Source organism: Chelonoidis abingdonii, chromosome 16 (assembly GCF_003597395.2).
Source record: "Chelonoidis abingdonii isolate Lonesome George chromosome 16, CheloAbing_2.0, whole genome shotgun sequence".
NCBI classification, from domain to species: Eukaryota; Metazoa; Chordata; order Testudines; family Testudinidae; genus Chelonoidis; species Chelonoidis abingdonii.
The window spans coordinates 2,803,989-2,821,000 of NC_133784.1; the positions used below are offsets into that span (position 1 = coordinate 2,803,989).

Consider the following 17,012-nt stretch of genomic DNA (forward strand, 5'->3'; position numbering starts at 1 on the left):
TTTTGTCCCATTGTGTCTCTCTGGCTCTTTCTATTCTATTTCAGCATAAGGCTAATAATATGATAGCTCTTAATCCTCTGTTCTTAATCACTCAGGCCCTCAACCTGCTCCCACTGAAATCAACAGCAAAACTCCCACAAACTTACAATGGGAGCACAGCCTGGTTCTTGGTTTGCTAGTTGTGTCCACTCCTGACAAGAGTTCCAGAAAGTTTTGTTCCTGTTTGTAGCCTTTCAAGGCCTGGACTCATTGTATATACCCTCCTCTCTTAACAAACCAGGCTCACAAGTTAAGCCATTGCTTGCTTTGATCTTTCTCTTATAAGGAAGGCAAAGGGGTAGTTTATGCCTTGCATTATTTCTCTAGTGCTAAGTGTCATGATATGATCACCTGAATGGCTTTCGCGGCTCTGTTCCCAAACTTACTTCTTCTGCGCATAGTGTCCCTGATCTCCTTCATCTCCTCAAAGCACTGGCTCAGGAAGGATAAGCTCTCAGCAGCGGGGTCTTCCGAGCTGACCTCAGACAGCTTCAGACACAAGAGGATACGCTGCTTCTCCTCGTCCATGCTCGTCACGTTGGCAACCACCGTCTGTCCCACCACAAAATGGTCTTTGGTGTCCGTCACAAACTTGTCACTCATGTCCTGTTTGGAAAAGAGGACAGCAGAGGCAGCTGCTTAGCAACCCTATTAAACTATAGCACCTTTCATGAGTGCGCTTTAGAGTATTTTTACAAACTTCCATTAAGCTTCAACCCCTCTCTGATGTTGGCAGGTATTATCTCCCACGCACAGAGAGGTTAAGTGACTGGCACAAGGTCACAGAGCAGATCAGTGGCAGGCCTGGGAAAAGAACCGAAGAGTCGCAATTCCCAATCTCCTCCATGAGGTGCTAGCCACCCCACTGCAGCAGTTGTGTTTCGCACTGCAGTCCCAGATGTGCCAGCACACAGGTGGTGGGGGAGATATGGCATGATTCGGAAAGAGGGCTCTTTTCAGTGCTTGTAGCATCCCCATTTGCCTTCACGCTCTTTCCTGCCCCTTCCCTTCCATATCACGGAGACACCTAGAACTCTATAAATACAACCCCAGCAGCAGTTTTTACTCCCAGTGGGCTGGGCAGAGTGAGTGCAGGAGACCTGCAGTCTATCTGCCCTCTAGCTCTGCTCAGAGTCACATTTCTTGGGCCTGCAAACATGGTGCTTTAAGAGGGACAGTCACAACCAGCTTACCGCTTTGGGGGCCAGTCCAGCTAGACCAAATGGGAACTCCACAAACACTCCATAGGACATAATGTTCCTCACATAACCAGCCAGCTGCATCCCAGGTTGGATTTCAGAGAAACTCCTCACCACTTGCTCCTCCTGTACAGCAGAGATCATTGCAGGCTTTCTGCACAGGGTCTGAACAACTAGTCAAGGAACAAGGCCTTCTAATCAGGGGAAGAGGGGAGAGGAAAAAGGTTCAGGGGCCTACTAAATCCCTTGGTATCACCAGAGGGTCTCACCAGAGCCATTGCAGGTTGTACAATACAGGATCTTAAAATCACAGCATTCCGATTACCACCTTGCTTTCCCTCCACCGATAATTTTGGCAGTCAGTATCTCACAAATTGTGACAGCTGGAGATTAATCCATTACCTCATTTGGAAGCTGGAATTCCCTGATTACAATCCGTACAATTAGTTGGTTTTCAGTGCTAGCTGTTTACTAAAGTCATGTCACAACTGACATTTATGCATGCAAGCTGGGGAGAAAAAGAAGTCAGTAATCAGAATGTTGTGATTTTAAAGCCTGATACCTCACAATCTACTAGGGCTAGAAACATGTCCTATTGCTGATGGGGATTCCCAGCAGCATACAAGATTCAATTCAAGGATGGGTAGTTCGCAAGATACCAGCCCTTCAAATCATCCTTGGTTCCTGAGTATGGAACCAGCCCCACATCTTAAATTAGTGTAATTCCTCTTCCTTGTGTACAGTCTAGATTTGAAATAGATTGTTCCATCAAGGTGTGTGTTTAATGGCCAGAGCCTTCATGAATGAAGAGTCAAGGATACAATGTGTCCTCCCTTGTCACTTAGGCACATAACCCTGCGGAGGATGTCACCCTCTTGTAGCCAATGGTACAGGAGTTTACAGTTAACCACGTGGTCAGACAGGTGCATTGTGGGAAGGTGGGCGGAAACATTGTCCGACAAGATGGAAACCTCCAAGCCATTATCCTTCTTCTTCAGGACTTTCACGTCAACCATCTGAACAGAGAACAGGAGACCTGTAACGTGAGACTGTAAACAGCTCTGAGGTCCCTCCAGCTATGCACAAGGAACTGTCTCATTCCAACAGCAGAGAACCTCAGAAGCATCTGACACATTTAATATAAACAAATAATCTCAACAAATCACAGAAGTCAAAGTCTGGAAAATTCATTTGATCAGATGGGAGATCCCGGCTGTGGGGGGGCGGGGGAGGGAATCATTTAAACAAAACAGAACATCCCCATGCTTGCAGTAGTAACACTTGTATTTATGTGTCAGCAGTGTCTTTCATTCCAAAGGGATACTGAAGCACTTAAAAAACTATTGTCTTTATGGCAAATATTTACCTAACACTGAAATGCAGCCACCTCTGGAGCAAAACATGGCAGGTGTTAGCACACTGCAGCATTACAGTTTGAGAAATGGACCTGACCACCACATCCAACAGGAATTACTTCAGGGCAGTCCTATGACCGGTGTTACTGAGGAAGTCAGACTAGATGATCACAGGAGTTCCCTCTGACCGTATAATCTATGCACTGAAACTGCTGAAGTTAACACTCTACTCTTAGGATAATTTCATGGGGCTCTTTTGCCCTCCCTCTTCTAAAGCGCATCAGACCCTCCCTAGCATCCTAACAGGACACCAACCTCACAATGGGAGATGCAAAGATGCTAGTTTCTCATTTGTCTGCCATCCGAAACAGCCTTTCTGCATCTACCAGCCTCTTTTCACCTCTCATTCCTCCCTGGCTTACACCTCACCCTGTCTCTTTAAGCGCCTTGTGACTGACCAGTCCAATGTAATCACATAAGTATTTTCTCTAACATACACTCCTGCATGAGTCATGGTGTCATTTACTTTAGTCTGAAAACTTATTTGGGGATGACACTTGTACAAAAGATAAATACAAAACCCAGCTGTCACCATCTAGTGAGAACCTTTAGACAGGTTTTAGAAGTAAAATAATTCAAAGTTGCACTGAATCCTTTCCTTAGTAACCAGACAGGAGTGGGAAGAGGAAGAGGAGAGCAGGGGCATTTACAATCAATACCTGTCCAGTTTCGTAAGCCACTTGCCGACTCTTCTTCGGAATTTGTTCTCCTTCGGCCCCAGAGACAGTTCTGCTTATCAAATTGAACGACAGCAGCAGCTTCTCCTGCTCAGGCTCACACTTTAAGACTATGACTTTGACAACCTATTGTAAAGAGATTTAAAACAAAAAACAAACAAACAGACAGTGAGTTTTCTGTAGATCCACCCCTCCACTCTTACATCCAGTGTACGGCAGTACAGTGCATAAGGCAGCAAAATAAATACTCAGCAACTCTTCCCCTTGCACCCAAGGCTATCAGGGCATTCAACCAACATGAGTGAATTCAGATTCACAAAACCAATGTGAGGCAAGTGTAATTCTCACTTCACAGGTGGGAAACTGAGGTACAGAGTCATTAAAATGACTTGGCCAAGACAGAGCTGGGAACAGAACCCAGGTATCCTGACTCCCACCACCAGACCATCCTGCCCTTTCTGCAGCTGCTATAGATTCCTGAATTAAAAACGAACAAAAGGATCCAGGAACACTCTCAGCAGGTCACATGCCTCACGGCGACGGCCCAAAGTACAGACTGGAATTAAAAGTGCTTGGACATTGGTAAAGTCATCAGGCACAGCGTGGGTTGGATTTTTAAAATATAGACTTAAAAGATTGTTCTCCTGATCCTGAAAATAAAAGTTTTCATTCTTCTGAAAACAAGGGCCTCAGCAAAGATCTCAACCCCTCCACTGAGCAATCCGACAAGCCACCTCTCCTGGGGCTAGGTTTCTTTGCCACCCAAGCTGTGCAGACATGTCACACAGCTGTGTGCCTGCTGCACTCTCGGAAGCAGACAAGGCCTGGAAATGTACAAGACCGCAGCTCTGCAAAGTTCTTGAGGGGAAGGAGTCTCTTACAGCCCAGCATTTAACTGCATACAGGAAAGAGGAATCAACTGCTCCATAGGAGTGTTTTCAGAATCCCAGATCCTTTCTATTCCTTCCTGTGTTGTTTGTGCCTGTTAAATGATTTCCCAAGACAAGAAGAGTTTCCAGTAAAGGCCTCTGATTTGAGTCCTTTAAGCCTTAGGACACAGGTGAGTTTGTAGGTATGGACATCCAGCTCCTAAGAGTTAAGGGGATGCAACAGGGCAGGGGACAGAAAACTGGGAACCTATCCCAGAGCAAGTGGCCTCCTCTCCCCTCAGGAGCCCCATCCTCCCTGTTATCAGATCGTCCTTACAACTATGCAGTAGTGTGACAGTGTCACGCAACTCTCAAGGGATCGCCTACTTCAGGGACTCAATGCCAGTGGCACGCAGATGATTCCTTGTAGCAGGCTAGACTTTTCAATAGCCTGTCTAACCCTAGCACAGCAGAGGGCCCAACACCTCCCACACTGCAAACCACAGCACCAGACAGATCTCATCTGAGGTGTGTCTGCCTTGCCAATATCCCTTTATAACTCTCTAGGTGCTCTGGATTCTCACCTGAACCTCCCATCCACAATCAACCAGCTTGCAGCCTCTTTCTAATCTATCAGTGCGATGTCACAAATGCCTCTGTTGCATTTATCAATGGGTGTGTGCGTGTGTGTATTTGTTACCTGGCCTTTGTAGAAGACTTTCTCTGGTGAAGGTATGGGCTCTGAGCTCAGCTCGTTCTTGGGAACCAGACCTTTAACGTCATTGTAGAACTTCACAATGCAGCCGAATTCCCTAGCGCACACAATGAAGCCATGAGTGATCAGGCCGGGCTTTGCAGCCTCGTAACTAGTGAGGACTGGAAATTTTGACATGACCAGAGTTTTCTTCAGAGTTAGGATCAGCTTCTTTTCTTCAGGATTGGATATTAACACCTAGGAGAGCGCGCGGGGGGGAGAGGTTAGAGTGACTGCAGAAATGCTTTTCAATCAGGGAAAAGGCACCAAATTCTTGATTCATATTCACTACGTACAAGAGTCCCATATATGTCTACAAGTCTGCACTAGCTTCAGACATCCAGACGCAACAGCACTTTGAGATCCTCGGAGGAAAGGCAAAGTGCTTTATAAACATTAATGCTGACAATGTCTCAGAAGCTAATCCTGCTAAAGCAGGTGTCGTCAAGTGATTTGGTGGCCAAGTTCCTGGTGGTTTTCCCTTGGATTGAATTCTCTCTATTCAAAGGCCATCAAGCTAGAACAGGAGCAACACTGGCCCCCAAATGAGATGCAGGATACTTTGTCAGTATCAGTGAGTCTAACAGAAAACCAGGAAGGCGCACTAAAAGTGTACATGGAAGTGGGTGGGAGTAAAGCCCATAAAATCTGAGCTTCTCTTCAGAGAAGGCAGAATCTATTTCAGTACGTCATTGCCTGAGAGATGACACCATTACTTCTGAGAAGTAGCACAGGGAAATGCAGCAGTTTCCTATTCAACATGCAGATTCCTACAAGGAATCACCTTAAGGATTTTAAATGGTCACAGCCTCTGAAGTTGCTAAAAATTGTTGAGGTTTTGGGAAGTTAAGTGATTACATGTAGCACGTACGGTGCTTGGTTCATCCAAGGCTCTCAGAGCATTTTAACAGGAGAGACCAAGTATCACTAGATTCCTTTCTGTAAAATGGTGTTGACAAGTTAAGGCCTAAACATTTTCAAGTGTCCACTAATCCGGAGGACAATCTGAGCCCCCTAGGGCCCGACTTTCAGAGCTGCTGCACACATCACTTCATGTGGGTGCTCAGCAGCTCTCAAAATCAGACCCCAGCTGTTTGTAGCACCAAATACCCCGAGATCATCCAAAGGAGTGGCGGCTTGAAAGGGTGGCCGTAATTTGGTCAGGTCGCACACTGAGTCACATTGCCCAACACTCAGTCCAGTGGCCAATAGGGAGGGGTAACTGAGAAAAGGCAACTGCTTCTCTTTCCGAAATACCAGCCCCCAGACTCATTATAAACAAACAATAAGCGCATCAGGGAGTCACCCGCCCTCAGTGGAAATCAGATCAGTCTCTAAATGCTAAGGCATGAATCTGGTGGAAGAGTACAACTTAAGACAGCCCAAGCCCTCGGCTGGCCTCTGACAGGGGAATCTCACCCGGCACTTGACTTCACCTCCCACGCTGTACTTTTTCTCGGGTTGTTTCAGGAGCACGTCCGCCAGGTGCAGGTGAGGCACCAGCCCCCTAATGTGATCCGTCACCTTCACCTGCATCCCGAAGGGTTTCAGAGCCAACACTTTGCCCTAGAGTCCGGAGAAGAGACCAGGATTGGTAGTTTTCAGTCTAGGTTGGGGTGTACCGTAACACCTCACTTAATGTCATCTCAGTTAACATTGTTACGTTGCTGATAAATTAGGGAACATGCTTATTTAAAGTTGTGCAATGCTCCCGTCTAATGTTGTTTGGCAGCCGCCTGCTTTGTCCACTGCTTGCAGGAAGAGCAGCCCGTTGCAGCTAGTTGATGGGGGCTTGGAACCAGGGTGGGCTGGCACCACTCCATCAGCTCCCAGCTCCCCTAAGTTTCCTGTGCAGCAGCCGCCCAGCAGGCTATCAATTGCCAGCAGTTCAGCTGTCCCTCCCCCCACTGCCATGTGCTGCTCCTGCCCTCTGCCTTGGAGCTGTTCCCGGGAGCCTCCTACTTGCTGTGCTGGGGGGGCGGGGGGGGGGGTGTTTCTAATGTCAGGGTGTCCCCCTCCCCCTTCCTCTGCCCTGCGCTTACCCCATTTCCACAGAGTGGTAGGGGGGAGGGGAGGACACAAAAGGGCTCAGGAGGGAGGGAGCACGCTGGAGGCAGCTGCTGTTTCAACTTAACTTAAAAAGGCAATGTACTTAGAGTGGAGTCAGTGTACTTAAAAGGGGCAATGCACATCTCTCTCGTGCATTCTCTCTCACACACATAGGGTGTGTCTCTGTCTCCCTCTGCCATGCTGTCTCCTTCCAATCGTGCTGCCTTGTAGAGTGTGAGGCTACATTAACAACGTGTTAACCCTTGAGGGCTCAGCTGTTCTAGTTCAACATTTAGCAGGAAGGCATTCCCTTGGAAATATCCCACCCTCTTCTGCCCTCTGACTTCACCTCCTCAACCAAGCTTCACAATCATCATTGCTGTATACAGTACTAAATTGTTTGTTTAAAACTTAGCCTGTGTGCGTGAGTGTGTGTATATATCTGTGTGTGTGTATAGACAGACCGACCGATCTACCCCGACATAACGCAGTCCTCAGGAGCCAAAAAAAATCTCACCATATTATAGGTGAGACCGTGTTATATCGGGATATGGAGAGGAACCACTCCTCGCCCCAGCTCACCTCTGCTCTGCCTCCTCCCTGAGCACGCCACCACCGTTCCACTTCTCCCTCCCTTCCAGGCTTGCTGCACCAATCAGCTGTTTGGCCCGGCAAGCCTGGAAGGAAGAGTGGGGGGGAGAGAAGCAGAGCGGCGGCAGTGTGCTCGGGGAGGAGGCAGAGATGAGCTGGAGCAGGGAGTGGTTCCTCTGCACCCCCTATGACTTGCTGCAGCCCCCCCCCCCAGAACCTCCATTCTGCCCCTCCCACGAGCGTGCCGCAGCTCTGCTTCTCCCCCCTCCCTCCCAGGCTTGCTGCGCCCATCAGCTGTTTGGCGCGGCAAGCCTGGGAGGGAGGAGAAGCAGAGCTGCGGCGCCCTCGTGGGAGGGGCTCCGGGGAGGACCGCAGCAAGTAGTGGGCGGGCACAAAGGAACTGCTTGCGGTAACACGAATTTGGATATAACGAGGTAAAGCAGCCCCGGCCCCTGGAGCGCTGCTTTACTGCCTTATATCCAAATTCACATTATATCGGACCGCATTATATTGGGGTAGGGGTGTATACATACATAAACACACATATACGTAGACTTTTGTCTGGTGAAAAAAATTTCCCTGGAACCTAACCCCCTCATTTACATATGGGGAAACTGGATTCACTTAACATCACTTCATTTAAAGTTGCATTTTTCAGGAACATGACTATAACGTTAAGTGAGGAGTTACTGCACATGGGCAATAGCCTACCCACTAACCCCTCAAATATACACACACCCCGCCCCAAAAAATCGATCTAAAGTATTAACCACATGGAGGGCAACAGTTTTACATAATGGAAGCTGCACTGCTTCTTGCATCCGCAATGCCAGTGATGTGCTCTCCATGGGCCACATGCTGGTTCTGCTGAAGTCAATGGTAAAATTCCCACTGACGTCACATAGACCTGGATCTGACCCTATATATATATATATATATATATATATATATCCATCCATCCAACATACAGTTGGGTATACAAGGCTTTAGAAAGATCATTCTACCCTCACCAAGGCAACGCGAACAAACACCTGGACTGAAATGTTGATTAGGTAACTACAGTCGGGAGAACTTGCAAGTTATTTTTGCTGGTGCTGTATTTGCATTCTCCCTTTCCTGCACTGGTCTGAAACAAATAGGTGTGAACTGGCATTAACTAGGCATGGAAAACACACATTACCTAAGGCGAGGCAGCAAGTACCAACACTCTACAATGCCAAACATGCACCGCTCTCTCAGGATCTTACCTCCACCACACGCCCTGGACAGATGTCTTGGTATCTCAGAAACGGAGCAGCGATAATTTGACTAGGAGAAGATACAGCAAGGGTTGCTGCATGAGTTATCTTTAATGTGAAGGAAAACCCAGAGGTGGTAAGGACAAGACAACCCCTCCCCTTCCCTTACCCCTAGGGTCCATCAGAATCCGCCTGGCACCTATTTATCACATCAGTGCTCTGTCCCCCCACAGCCCTATGTCAGAGTCATGGTGACCTTCCCTCCATTAAGGTGGGCCCAGCCACCCGACTAAGTTTTGTCCCAGTTTATGACACAAAGGATCACGGCCAGAAGCCAAAACTCTGCATGCAGGGAACCCATCAGCTCTCAGAGGGCAACACCTTTACTAGACAGAAAGGACAGCCCGGTGGTTAGAATGCAAGCCTGAGACCTGCTCTGTTGCAGCTTTTCTGTGTGACCTTGGGCAAGTCACTTAGTCCCTCTGGACCTCAGTTCCCATCTGTGCAATGGGGAGAAGAGCCTGGCCAGGCCCCACAGGGATTGTTGGGAGGAGAAATGTGTTCAAGGTTGTGACGTCTCAGATATCCAGTAATGGGCATCAGATGAGTGCCACAGACAGAGAATGAGTGGAAACCCCAATGGGTGGGTTCCCGTCAAACAAAGCAGCACAATATTTTCCACTTGTTATCAGCCCCTTCTCTCCCCTTAGCCCCCACAAACAATTCTGTAACAGCACAGGAAACTTACTGCTTCAAAGACAACAGGGCCAGCTCATCCATAAGGCTGTAGTCAATGATTCGACATCTGTGCTTGCTGCCCACCTTAAACGCCCCGGGTTTGAAGGATTTTTTGGTGTCCGAAAGATGCTTCAGCTACAAAAACAAAGGGCGATTTATCACCATTTGGAAATAGAGATGGTATTGACTTGGGAGAACGAAACCTAGACTGACCTGAAGAGGAGAAAACAGACCAGTAAGTCTCAGCAAGTTTCACCTGGGTGTTTTTACTCAGGGAGATGCAATGTTTACATCCCTCTGGAAGTATTAGTTGGGAGGACGGAGAGGAAGACACAGACAAACCCATTATTTTGGAGAGCAGCTTGTACAATAGTTGCCAGGCAGATGAAGTTGTATTTTACTGTGTATATACACTAAGTGGCAACATTCTGCTAGCATAATTTTTTGAAGACCATTAGGAGCATAAGAAAGAGGAAAAGGCCACCAGGCCAGGGCTTGACCTGAGTGCGAGGCCAGCCTGGTACTTTATGAAGGCTGGGCACACTGTACAGTAACCTCATTTCTAAGGGCCACCCTGAGCTCCTATGGGGTTCCAGTCACTGCAAGACCAGGGGCTTCCCAAAGGATTTCAAGCCCAGTCCTGCAAGTTACCAAGTGCCCTCCACTGGGATGAAGGATGCTCAACCCCTTGCAGGGCTTCCTTATTTACTTTCTCCACACCCGGCATGATTGTGTAGACCTCTATCATATCTCCCTTTAGTCTCTTTTCCAAGATGAAAAGTCCCAATCTTATTAATCTCTCCTCATATGGAAGCCGTTCCATATCCCTAATCATTTTTGTTGCCCTTTTCTGAACCTTTTTCAATTCCAATACATCTTTTTTGAGATGGGGCGACGACATCTGCAAGCAGTATTCAATATATGAGCATACCATGGATATAGAGACAATATGATATTTTCTGTTTTATTATCTCTCTCTCTCAATGATCCAACATTTTGTTCGCTTTTTTGAACATTGCTGCACATTGAGTGGATGCTTTCAGAGAACTATCCACAATGACTCCAAGATTGCTTTCTTGAGTGGTAACTGTTAATTTAGACTCTGTCATTGTATATGTACAGCTGGAATTGTTTTTCCAATGTGCATTAATTTGCATTTATCAATATTGAATTTCATCTGCCATTTTGTTGTCCAGTCACCCAGTTTTGAGAGATCCTTTTATAGCTCTTTGCAGTCTGCCTGGGACTTAACTATCTTAAGCAATTTTGTATCATCTGCACTTTGCGCCACCTCACTGGTTACCTGTTTTGCCAGATCATTTATTAATATATTGAATAGGACTGGTCCCAGAACAGACTCCGGGGGCCACCGCTATTTACCTCTCTCCATTCTGAAAACTGACCATTTATTCCTACCCTTTGTTTCCTATCTTTTAACCAGTTACCAATCCATATAAGGACCTTCCCTCTTATCCCATGACAGCTTACTTTACTTAAGAGCCTTTGGTGAGGGACCTTGTCAAAGGCTTTTTGAAAATCTAAATATATTATATCCACCGGATCTGCCTTGTCCACATGCTTGTTGGCCCCCTCACAGAATTCTAGTAGAATATAGAGTATACTCAGTTTCCTTTCCTGGTTCTCATGCACTAGCAACACAGTGCAATGTCTGGGTTGCAAATGCTGCGGGACAACCATTATTTACAACCGTTTCCACTTAGGTTTTAAAATACCATTCCCTAGATGTCTCTGGTTTGGTTGGCGATTTGATGCCAGCTTGTGGCAACCCCTCCCACAGTGTAACTCGGCCGCAGGGCAGTCATTACTTACACGTGCAAAAGCCAGCGTGCCATCGTCCAGTTCAAAGATGACACCAGTGTTTGCGTGGAAGCTTTTCACCACTGACTCTTCCACCACCATGCCAATTCGACTGCTGGCGAGCTGGCCAAGCCCTGTGCCAGGCTGAAGGAAGACCTGCCGCAGCGTGAGCCGTACTGCTTTGGAGGTGGGATGGACAGAGAGGATGCAGGCCTTCACCTGTTGCAGGGGAGAGAGGACGGCAGGATGGTAAGGCAGGCTGTCAACTGGAAGAGCCGAGAACCATTTTCAACCCTGCACTCTCACATCACACCTAGCTCCTGATCACTTCACGGAGGTGTTGCCAAGGTAGAGCAAGGACAATGGAACATGCAGTGTTGTCATTCAGCTGTAATGTCTTTATGGGCTGGGCATTTTTTCTTTATTTATCTGATTAAATTGTGTGAGCTAGTTTGGTGCGGACAAGGGGAGGGGAGAGTGACTGTGGGCAATCAGCCCCCGGCACAAGCCATTCCTTATATTCCATGAGCCTCTCAGCTGCTAAAACTGTAAAGGGACACCTTCCCCAGGACTCTCCAGAGGCTACGTTCAGAACTCAAAGACATAGGCTGCTTCCCTTCTCCTTACCAGGGGTGTAGAAAGGTCTGTGCCAACAAAATTGCTGACACTGCTGATTCCACAGAAAAAAAAACCTTTATCAAAAAATGGTTAGAGAAGGAAAGACGACAGACAGGTTACACAGCTTTCTGATTCCTATGGTCGCTTCAGCATCCACTTACAGTCTGACTTTCTGAATAACTCCCCACTTTCTTCGGATCCAGGTGCATGAAGTCCACAATCCCAGTGAAGGAGGAGAGGAAACTCAGAGAGATGCCATTAGCGGTCACCTAAACCAAGAAAGAGAAATTCTTCTGTAGGGCATAAAATTAAATCACTAAATCAATGCCCTATCATTGCAGGGCCTCAGGGATTGGTGCATTCAGTCCCTCCTGTTTTCTGCCTGTGACACAGAACAGTAGAGTGTCTCGAGGGCTGTAACACCTTTGTCTAATTCTCGTGGTTTGCTTGGCCTGGGGGTGACTGGGTGGTGTTGGTGATCTGTGACATACAGGAGGTCAGACTAGATGATCTGATGGTTCCCGCCTGGCCTTAAACTCTATGACTCTAAATCTGTGTTAAAAGTTCTCATCCAGATCAAGATGTGGACGGCACTTTACTTTCTCCACTAATAAGCATCTTGTCAGTGCTTAATAATACACACGCTAAAAAAGACAGTTAATTGCTCAAGAGTTGGCTTTTTGCCACCACTAGAAAAGAATACTTTTAAGTTTTCTAATTGTACATTTGATCTGAAGTCCAGAATCAACCTGTGCTGGTTTGCAAGCAGGTGTTTTTCCCACCTTGCACTCCCAAATTTCCATTTAAAAAACCAACCAACCACTAAAAGCCCAGCCGCTGTGGTTGCAGAAAAAAGAAAAAAAAGAACCCAGTGTAAACAAATACAGTGAAGTCTGCCCAAGTCTGTAGGCAGCCTGAAACAGGAGTTCAGCAGTGTCAGCTGCACCCATTCACATGATCGGCTGTTAAGTTTGAAGTCTGATGCTGAAACTTTCAGTGCCAGCTATTTCTCCAATGATCAAAGGAGAAGGACCATCAAAAGATCTCCATAATGTACTGAAAGTGGTGTCAAGTGGGCAGAGCTGTGGAGAGCGCCACTGTCCATGTTTCCCAAATTCAACTTCTGAACAAACATATGGAAATGCTCATATGAAAAGGAGAAAAGTTTCTCTTGTTTCCACAGCCACAACACAAAGGTCCAGACGATGCCAAGCAAGGAGAGTTGAAAGATTAATGCTTTACTCATCCTGCCAGCAAGTTGCCACTTATATTTAGGGCTTTTAGACACTGTAGTGTTGTTACAGAAGGAAAAGAGACTGAAAAACGGCTCCTGGTTACTACCCTTGTGCTTTTTGAGTCAGATGTGCTCACTGCCTGACACAACAGAAGATTTTACTCCTACAGAGTAACTGCTCTTCCACAGAGCTACAAGACCAAGAGCAGGAGACAAGCAAACTGGATTTGACTCTGCCTCGCACTTCCTCACCACCACCAGCCAGGCACAGATATTGGCGTCTTTACGCCTGATGACTTGCACAGAGCACAGCTCCATTTCGGAGATTGAGCGGGTGGTGCCAACAGGCAGAAATCACTTATTTGGATTTGTAAATTCATTGAACTCCAGCTGAGTTTTGCTGGGGCAGAATACATAGGAAGATGTCCATCACAGCTGCGATCATAACTCCACCTCAACAACTCTTCAGAAAAAGCTGAGTTTTACCTTCTGCACTTGGGCTTTCACCACCAGCCCTGGCAGTAAGTTACTGAGCGCCCAGTTCTGTTCTTCTGTTGCAATGGCCGCAGCAACCTCTGACCGAGTGATGGATAGACGGAGAATTCTTCCATTGTTTTTCACTTCTTCAATGAGACAGTTCAGGTACTGGCCTATTTTCAGCTCAGCCCCTACAAAGACAGGGCATATACCAAAAAAAACCCCATCATCTTCCTGTCTGTCATAGCCCCCTACTTCACCTTCTGAAACCCTTCGCTAGCTCCCCCCCTCCAGCCTAAAAAAACCTCTTTTCCAGACCCTCTCTCCTGAGTCACTCATCTCTTATCACAGTGCCCAACCCTGCTAAGCTGCCCTCAGTGCCAATTTCAGCCATACTTGCCCAGGCCCCCCGTGCATGGAACAGCCTCCCTGAAAGGACCTGTAAGGTCACTACCCTCTGCTCTTTCAAAATCTCTGCTCTAGATCCACTTCTGCTGCAACACCTATCAGAAAATCAGTAGCGTTTAAATGGCTGGCAGTCAGGGAAACGCAACGCTTTATTTATGCAATTACAAAGCAATTTTTTAAAAATAGTAAGTATCTGTGCGCATAAAGACTGAGCTTATCCAATTTTCTCCCCATGCCTCATCCTCTGTATATTGCTTGTTTTCTGAGACTGTTAGCTCTTTGCAGTAAGGCCCCTGCCTACCATTACGTTTACAGCGCTTAGCACAACCAGGCCCTGGTCCAAACAGGCCTCTGGGCGCTAATGTAATATAGTTAAATGGGGATGAGAATGACTTTTCCCATGCTCACCTGGAGAACACATGCATCACAGGGAGTAGCAATGCAAGCTCCTCCCACCTCCTGGCACCAGATCTAGGGTGCAGAGACCAATTCTCTTTCACCCATGGCCTTTGTGGATGACAGGCCACAAATCCATTTCCTGTAGCCACCAGATCATACATACTTCAGGTCTCTGCCAGCCTGAGCCAAAAGAGAGCCCTCTGACCAAAGCAGCAGAGAAAGGTGCTCTCTCAGAGCCTTTTTGTTCTAGTGTGTTTAGGGACTTTTACCAATACAGCTCTGGAGCACATGCACAAGTACCAGGAAACTGCCACTTGGTCGGTTGATTTCAGATGGGTGTGGATTTAGTGCTATGGGAAGGGGCTATCTAGACAATCCTGGACACCAATCAATCCTCAGGACAGGCAAAGTGCGGGGAGCTGCAGCACACGCTTCTCCTACACCAGCCTGCCAATGTGCCTCAATCAGGACCCATGGGACTACTTCTCAGGGTGGGGGAAATGAGCACTACCTCTCCCCTTTCATCTCCATTTGAACCCGGGTCTCTCTGCAAAATCGTCCAACATGCAGAATGACTAGTGCCTGTCAGGATGGAGGTGTTTACAAGGAGGACACCAGTCAATCACGAAACGGACTGACAACCAACAGCTCATTGTTCAATGGCCTGTGCACAACCGTTCGTCAGCAGAGACTTCTGATCTCCCCTGACTTGAGCTAAGTTTGAGCCAGGAAGCTAGAGGTGAAAGGCTCCAGTCCCATCCTTGCTCTCTGACTAGCCAGTTCTCCATCTCCTGCTGCATCCCTTACCTTTGTTGGCCAATTTGATGTAACTCTGGGACTTCTGACGAGGCAGAAATGCCTTAGCACCACTGACTCCAATATCTATGAGGTAGCCGTGATCTTCCACACTAGATACCAAGCCAGAGAGCAACTGCAGGGAGGGAAACATTACAATTCAACAATATAAAGGAGCGGTTAGATCGGCAAGGAGAACAATTCTGTCAACAGGTTGCTTGCACTCAGATTTCCTTCTCTCTTGGGGTCAGAATGCTGGAATTCCCCCCACTGCATTGGACACATTAAACCACGGCTCCTCTGACAATGCGGTCTCAGCTGTCCTCTCGTCCAAACAAGGCACGTATCTAGGGGATTCTTGGCTTCCTGAAGCTCTGGTAACATCAGGACATTGAAAAAAAAACAGGCACCCACACTGCTGGTGAAATTGTGAGCTTAGTTAATTATTCTCTTGCACCCAACACCTCTGTGAGGTGGTCAGGTAAGTATTATCCCCATTTTACTGATGGAGAAGCTGAGGCAGAAGTAGTTAAGTGACTTGCCCAAGAGCCAGCAAGCCAGTGGCAGAAGAACAGATCTCACGAGTCACAGTTCAGGCCTGCGTTCTACCCACTATACTACACTTCCTACCAAGACGAATTTCACCAGAAAAGGCACAGATCCTTGCTTTAATTGAATGCAGTGACAAAACTGAATTCATGCAAGGAGACGTGAGGCCAAGGGGGAAGCAATCTCCAAAGCGCAGGGAGGCTGCGGTGCACCCAGAACACCTACCATGCCTGATCTAAGAGCTGTGGTGTTCAGTGCCTTGTTGACATCTTTGGGGTTAATTGACAGCTTGACACTCTGGTGTCCATCCATGGTTTTCCCCATGCTAGTCACGGTGCATCTGACCAGCATTCCAGGAGGGTACAGGTCTGACAGCGAGTTCAAATCCTAAACAGCAAGACAGTTAAAGATCACAAAAAACCATAAAATCATTAACATTAAATAATGCAGAAGACCAGAACTTGTCACTGAAGAGGCTTTTGAAACCCAAACTCAAGAGGAAAGCTCTATTTTCAGCAGCAGCTAAGTGTCACAAAGACCAGGGCCCCTGGGTACAGTGGGTTTGTGCTCCTGCCTGGAGTTTCAAGCCTGACTCGGGGGACACGCACAATAAAAGATGCATGTAATGTTACAAGGCTGAGGTCAAAGGATTCAACACAGCTGCCAGGCTGAACAGCAGGAAGTGCTACAGGTCAGGATTAAGATTCATCACCAGAGCTGATTATGATCCCAGTCTCAGGTCTCCCATTAGCAAAGAGGTAAAAGGTAAGAAAAGAGCAATGGGATATTAGCATCTTGCCGTTCTCAAAATTCAGTTATAAACAGGCACGGATGATGGTGGGAAGGGGAAATATAAACGTGCACATGGACTATCTCCCTTTCTTTCTTTGGAACATCTGTGTCATCAGGGAATTACGTAGGCTGCTTGGAAGGGACATAGTCTCTCCAATACCTATCTGCCATAGCATGAGCTGGTAATACACTGCACAGAACATCATAGAAGCCATCTTGGGGGGCAGGGGCCTGCATAGGGGCTGGGGAAGAGGACAGAGTCCTCTGCATCCCTGCTGGAAAGTAAACGATTCTCTCAAACACATCCCCAGCTTCATCCTTCAAGTTCCCCCATCACATATAGTAGCTCTGGG

The 17,012-nt window shown here is 47.3% G+C and overlaps 1 protein-coding gene across 6 annotated transcripts in view; it reads right to left on the minus strand.

The window, feature by feature from the left end:
• The window catches only part of PDCD11 (programmed cell death 11), a 45,191-nt gene that overhangs the window by 20,623 nt on the left and 7,556 nt on the right, over positions 1-17,012 (minus strand). For all 6 annotated transcript variants that reach the window (XR_004374435.2, XM_075072942.1, XM_032786081.2 and 3 more), the window contains exons 5-17: positions 16,093-16,254; positions 15,331-15,454; positions 13,726-13,907; positions 12,167-12,274; positions 11,400-11,606; positions 9,580-9,704; positions 8,841-8,901; positions 6,373-6,519; positions 4,900-5,151; positions 3,313-3,456; positions 2,060-2,254; positions 1,233-1,403; positions 426-645 (exon numbers count right to left, since the gene is read on the minus strand). Coding sequence is in view for 5 of the 6 variants with exons in the window: in XM_075072942.1 (XP_074929043.1) it covers positions 426-645; positions 1,233-1,403; positions 2,060-2,254; positions 3,313-3,456; positions 4,900-5,151; positions 6,373-6,519; positions 8,841-8,901; positions 9,580-9,704; positions 11,400-11,606; positions 12,167-12,274; positions 13,726-13,907; positions 15,331-15,454; positions 16,093-16,254 (2,098 nt within the window). In the remaining variant the exon portion in view is untranslated. The remainder of the gene's footprint in view (positions 1-425; positions 646-1,232; positions 1,404-2,059; positions 2,255-3,312; positions 3,457-4,899; positions 5,152-6,372; positions 6,520-8,840; positions 8,902-9,579; positions 9,705-11,399; positions 11,607-12,166; positions 12,275-13,725; positions 13,908-15,330; positions 15,455-16,092; positions 16,255-17,012) is intronic.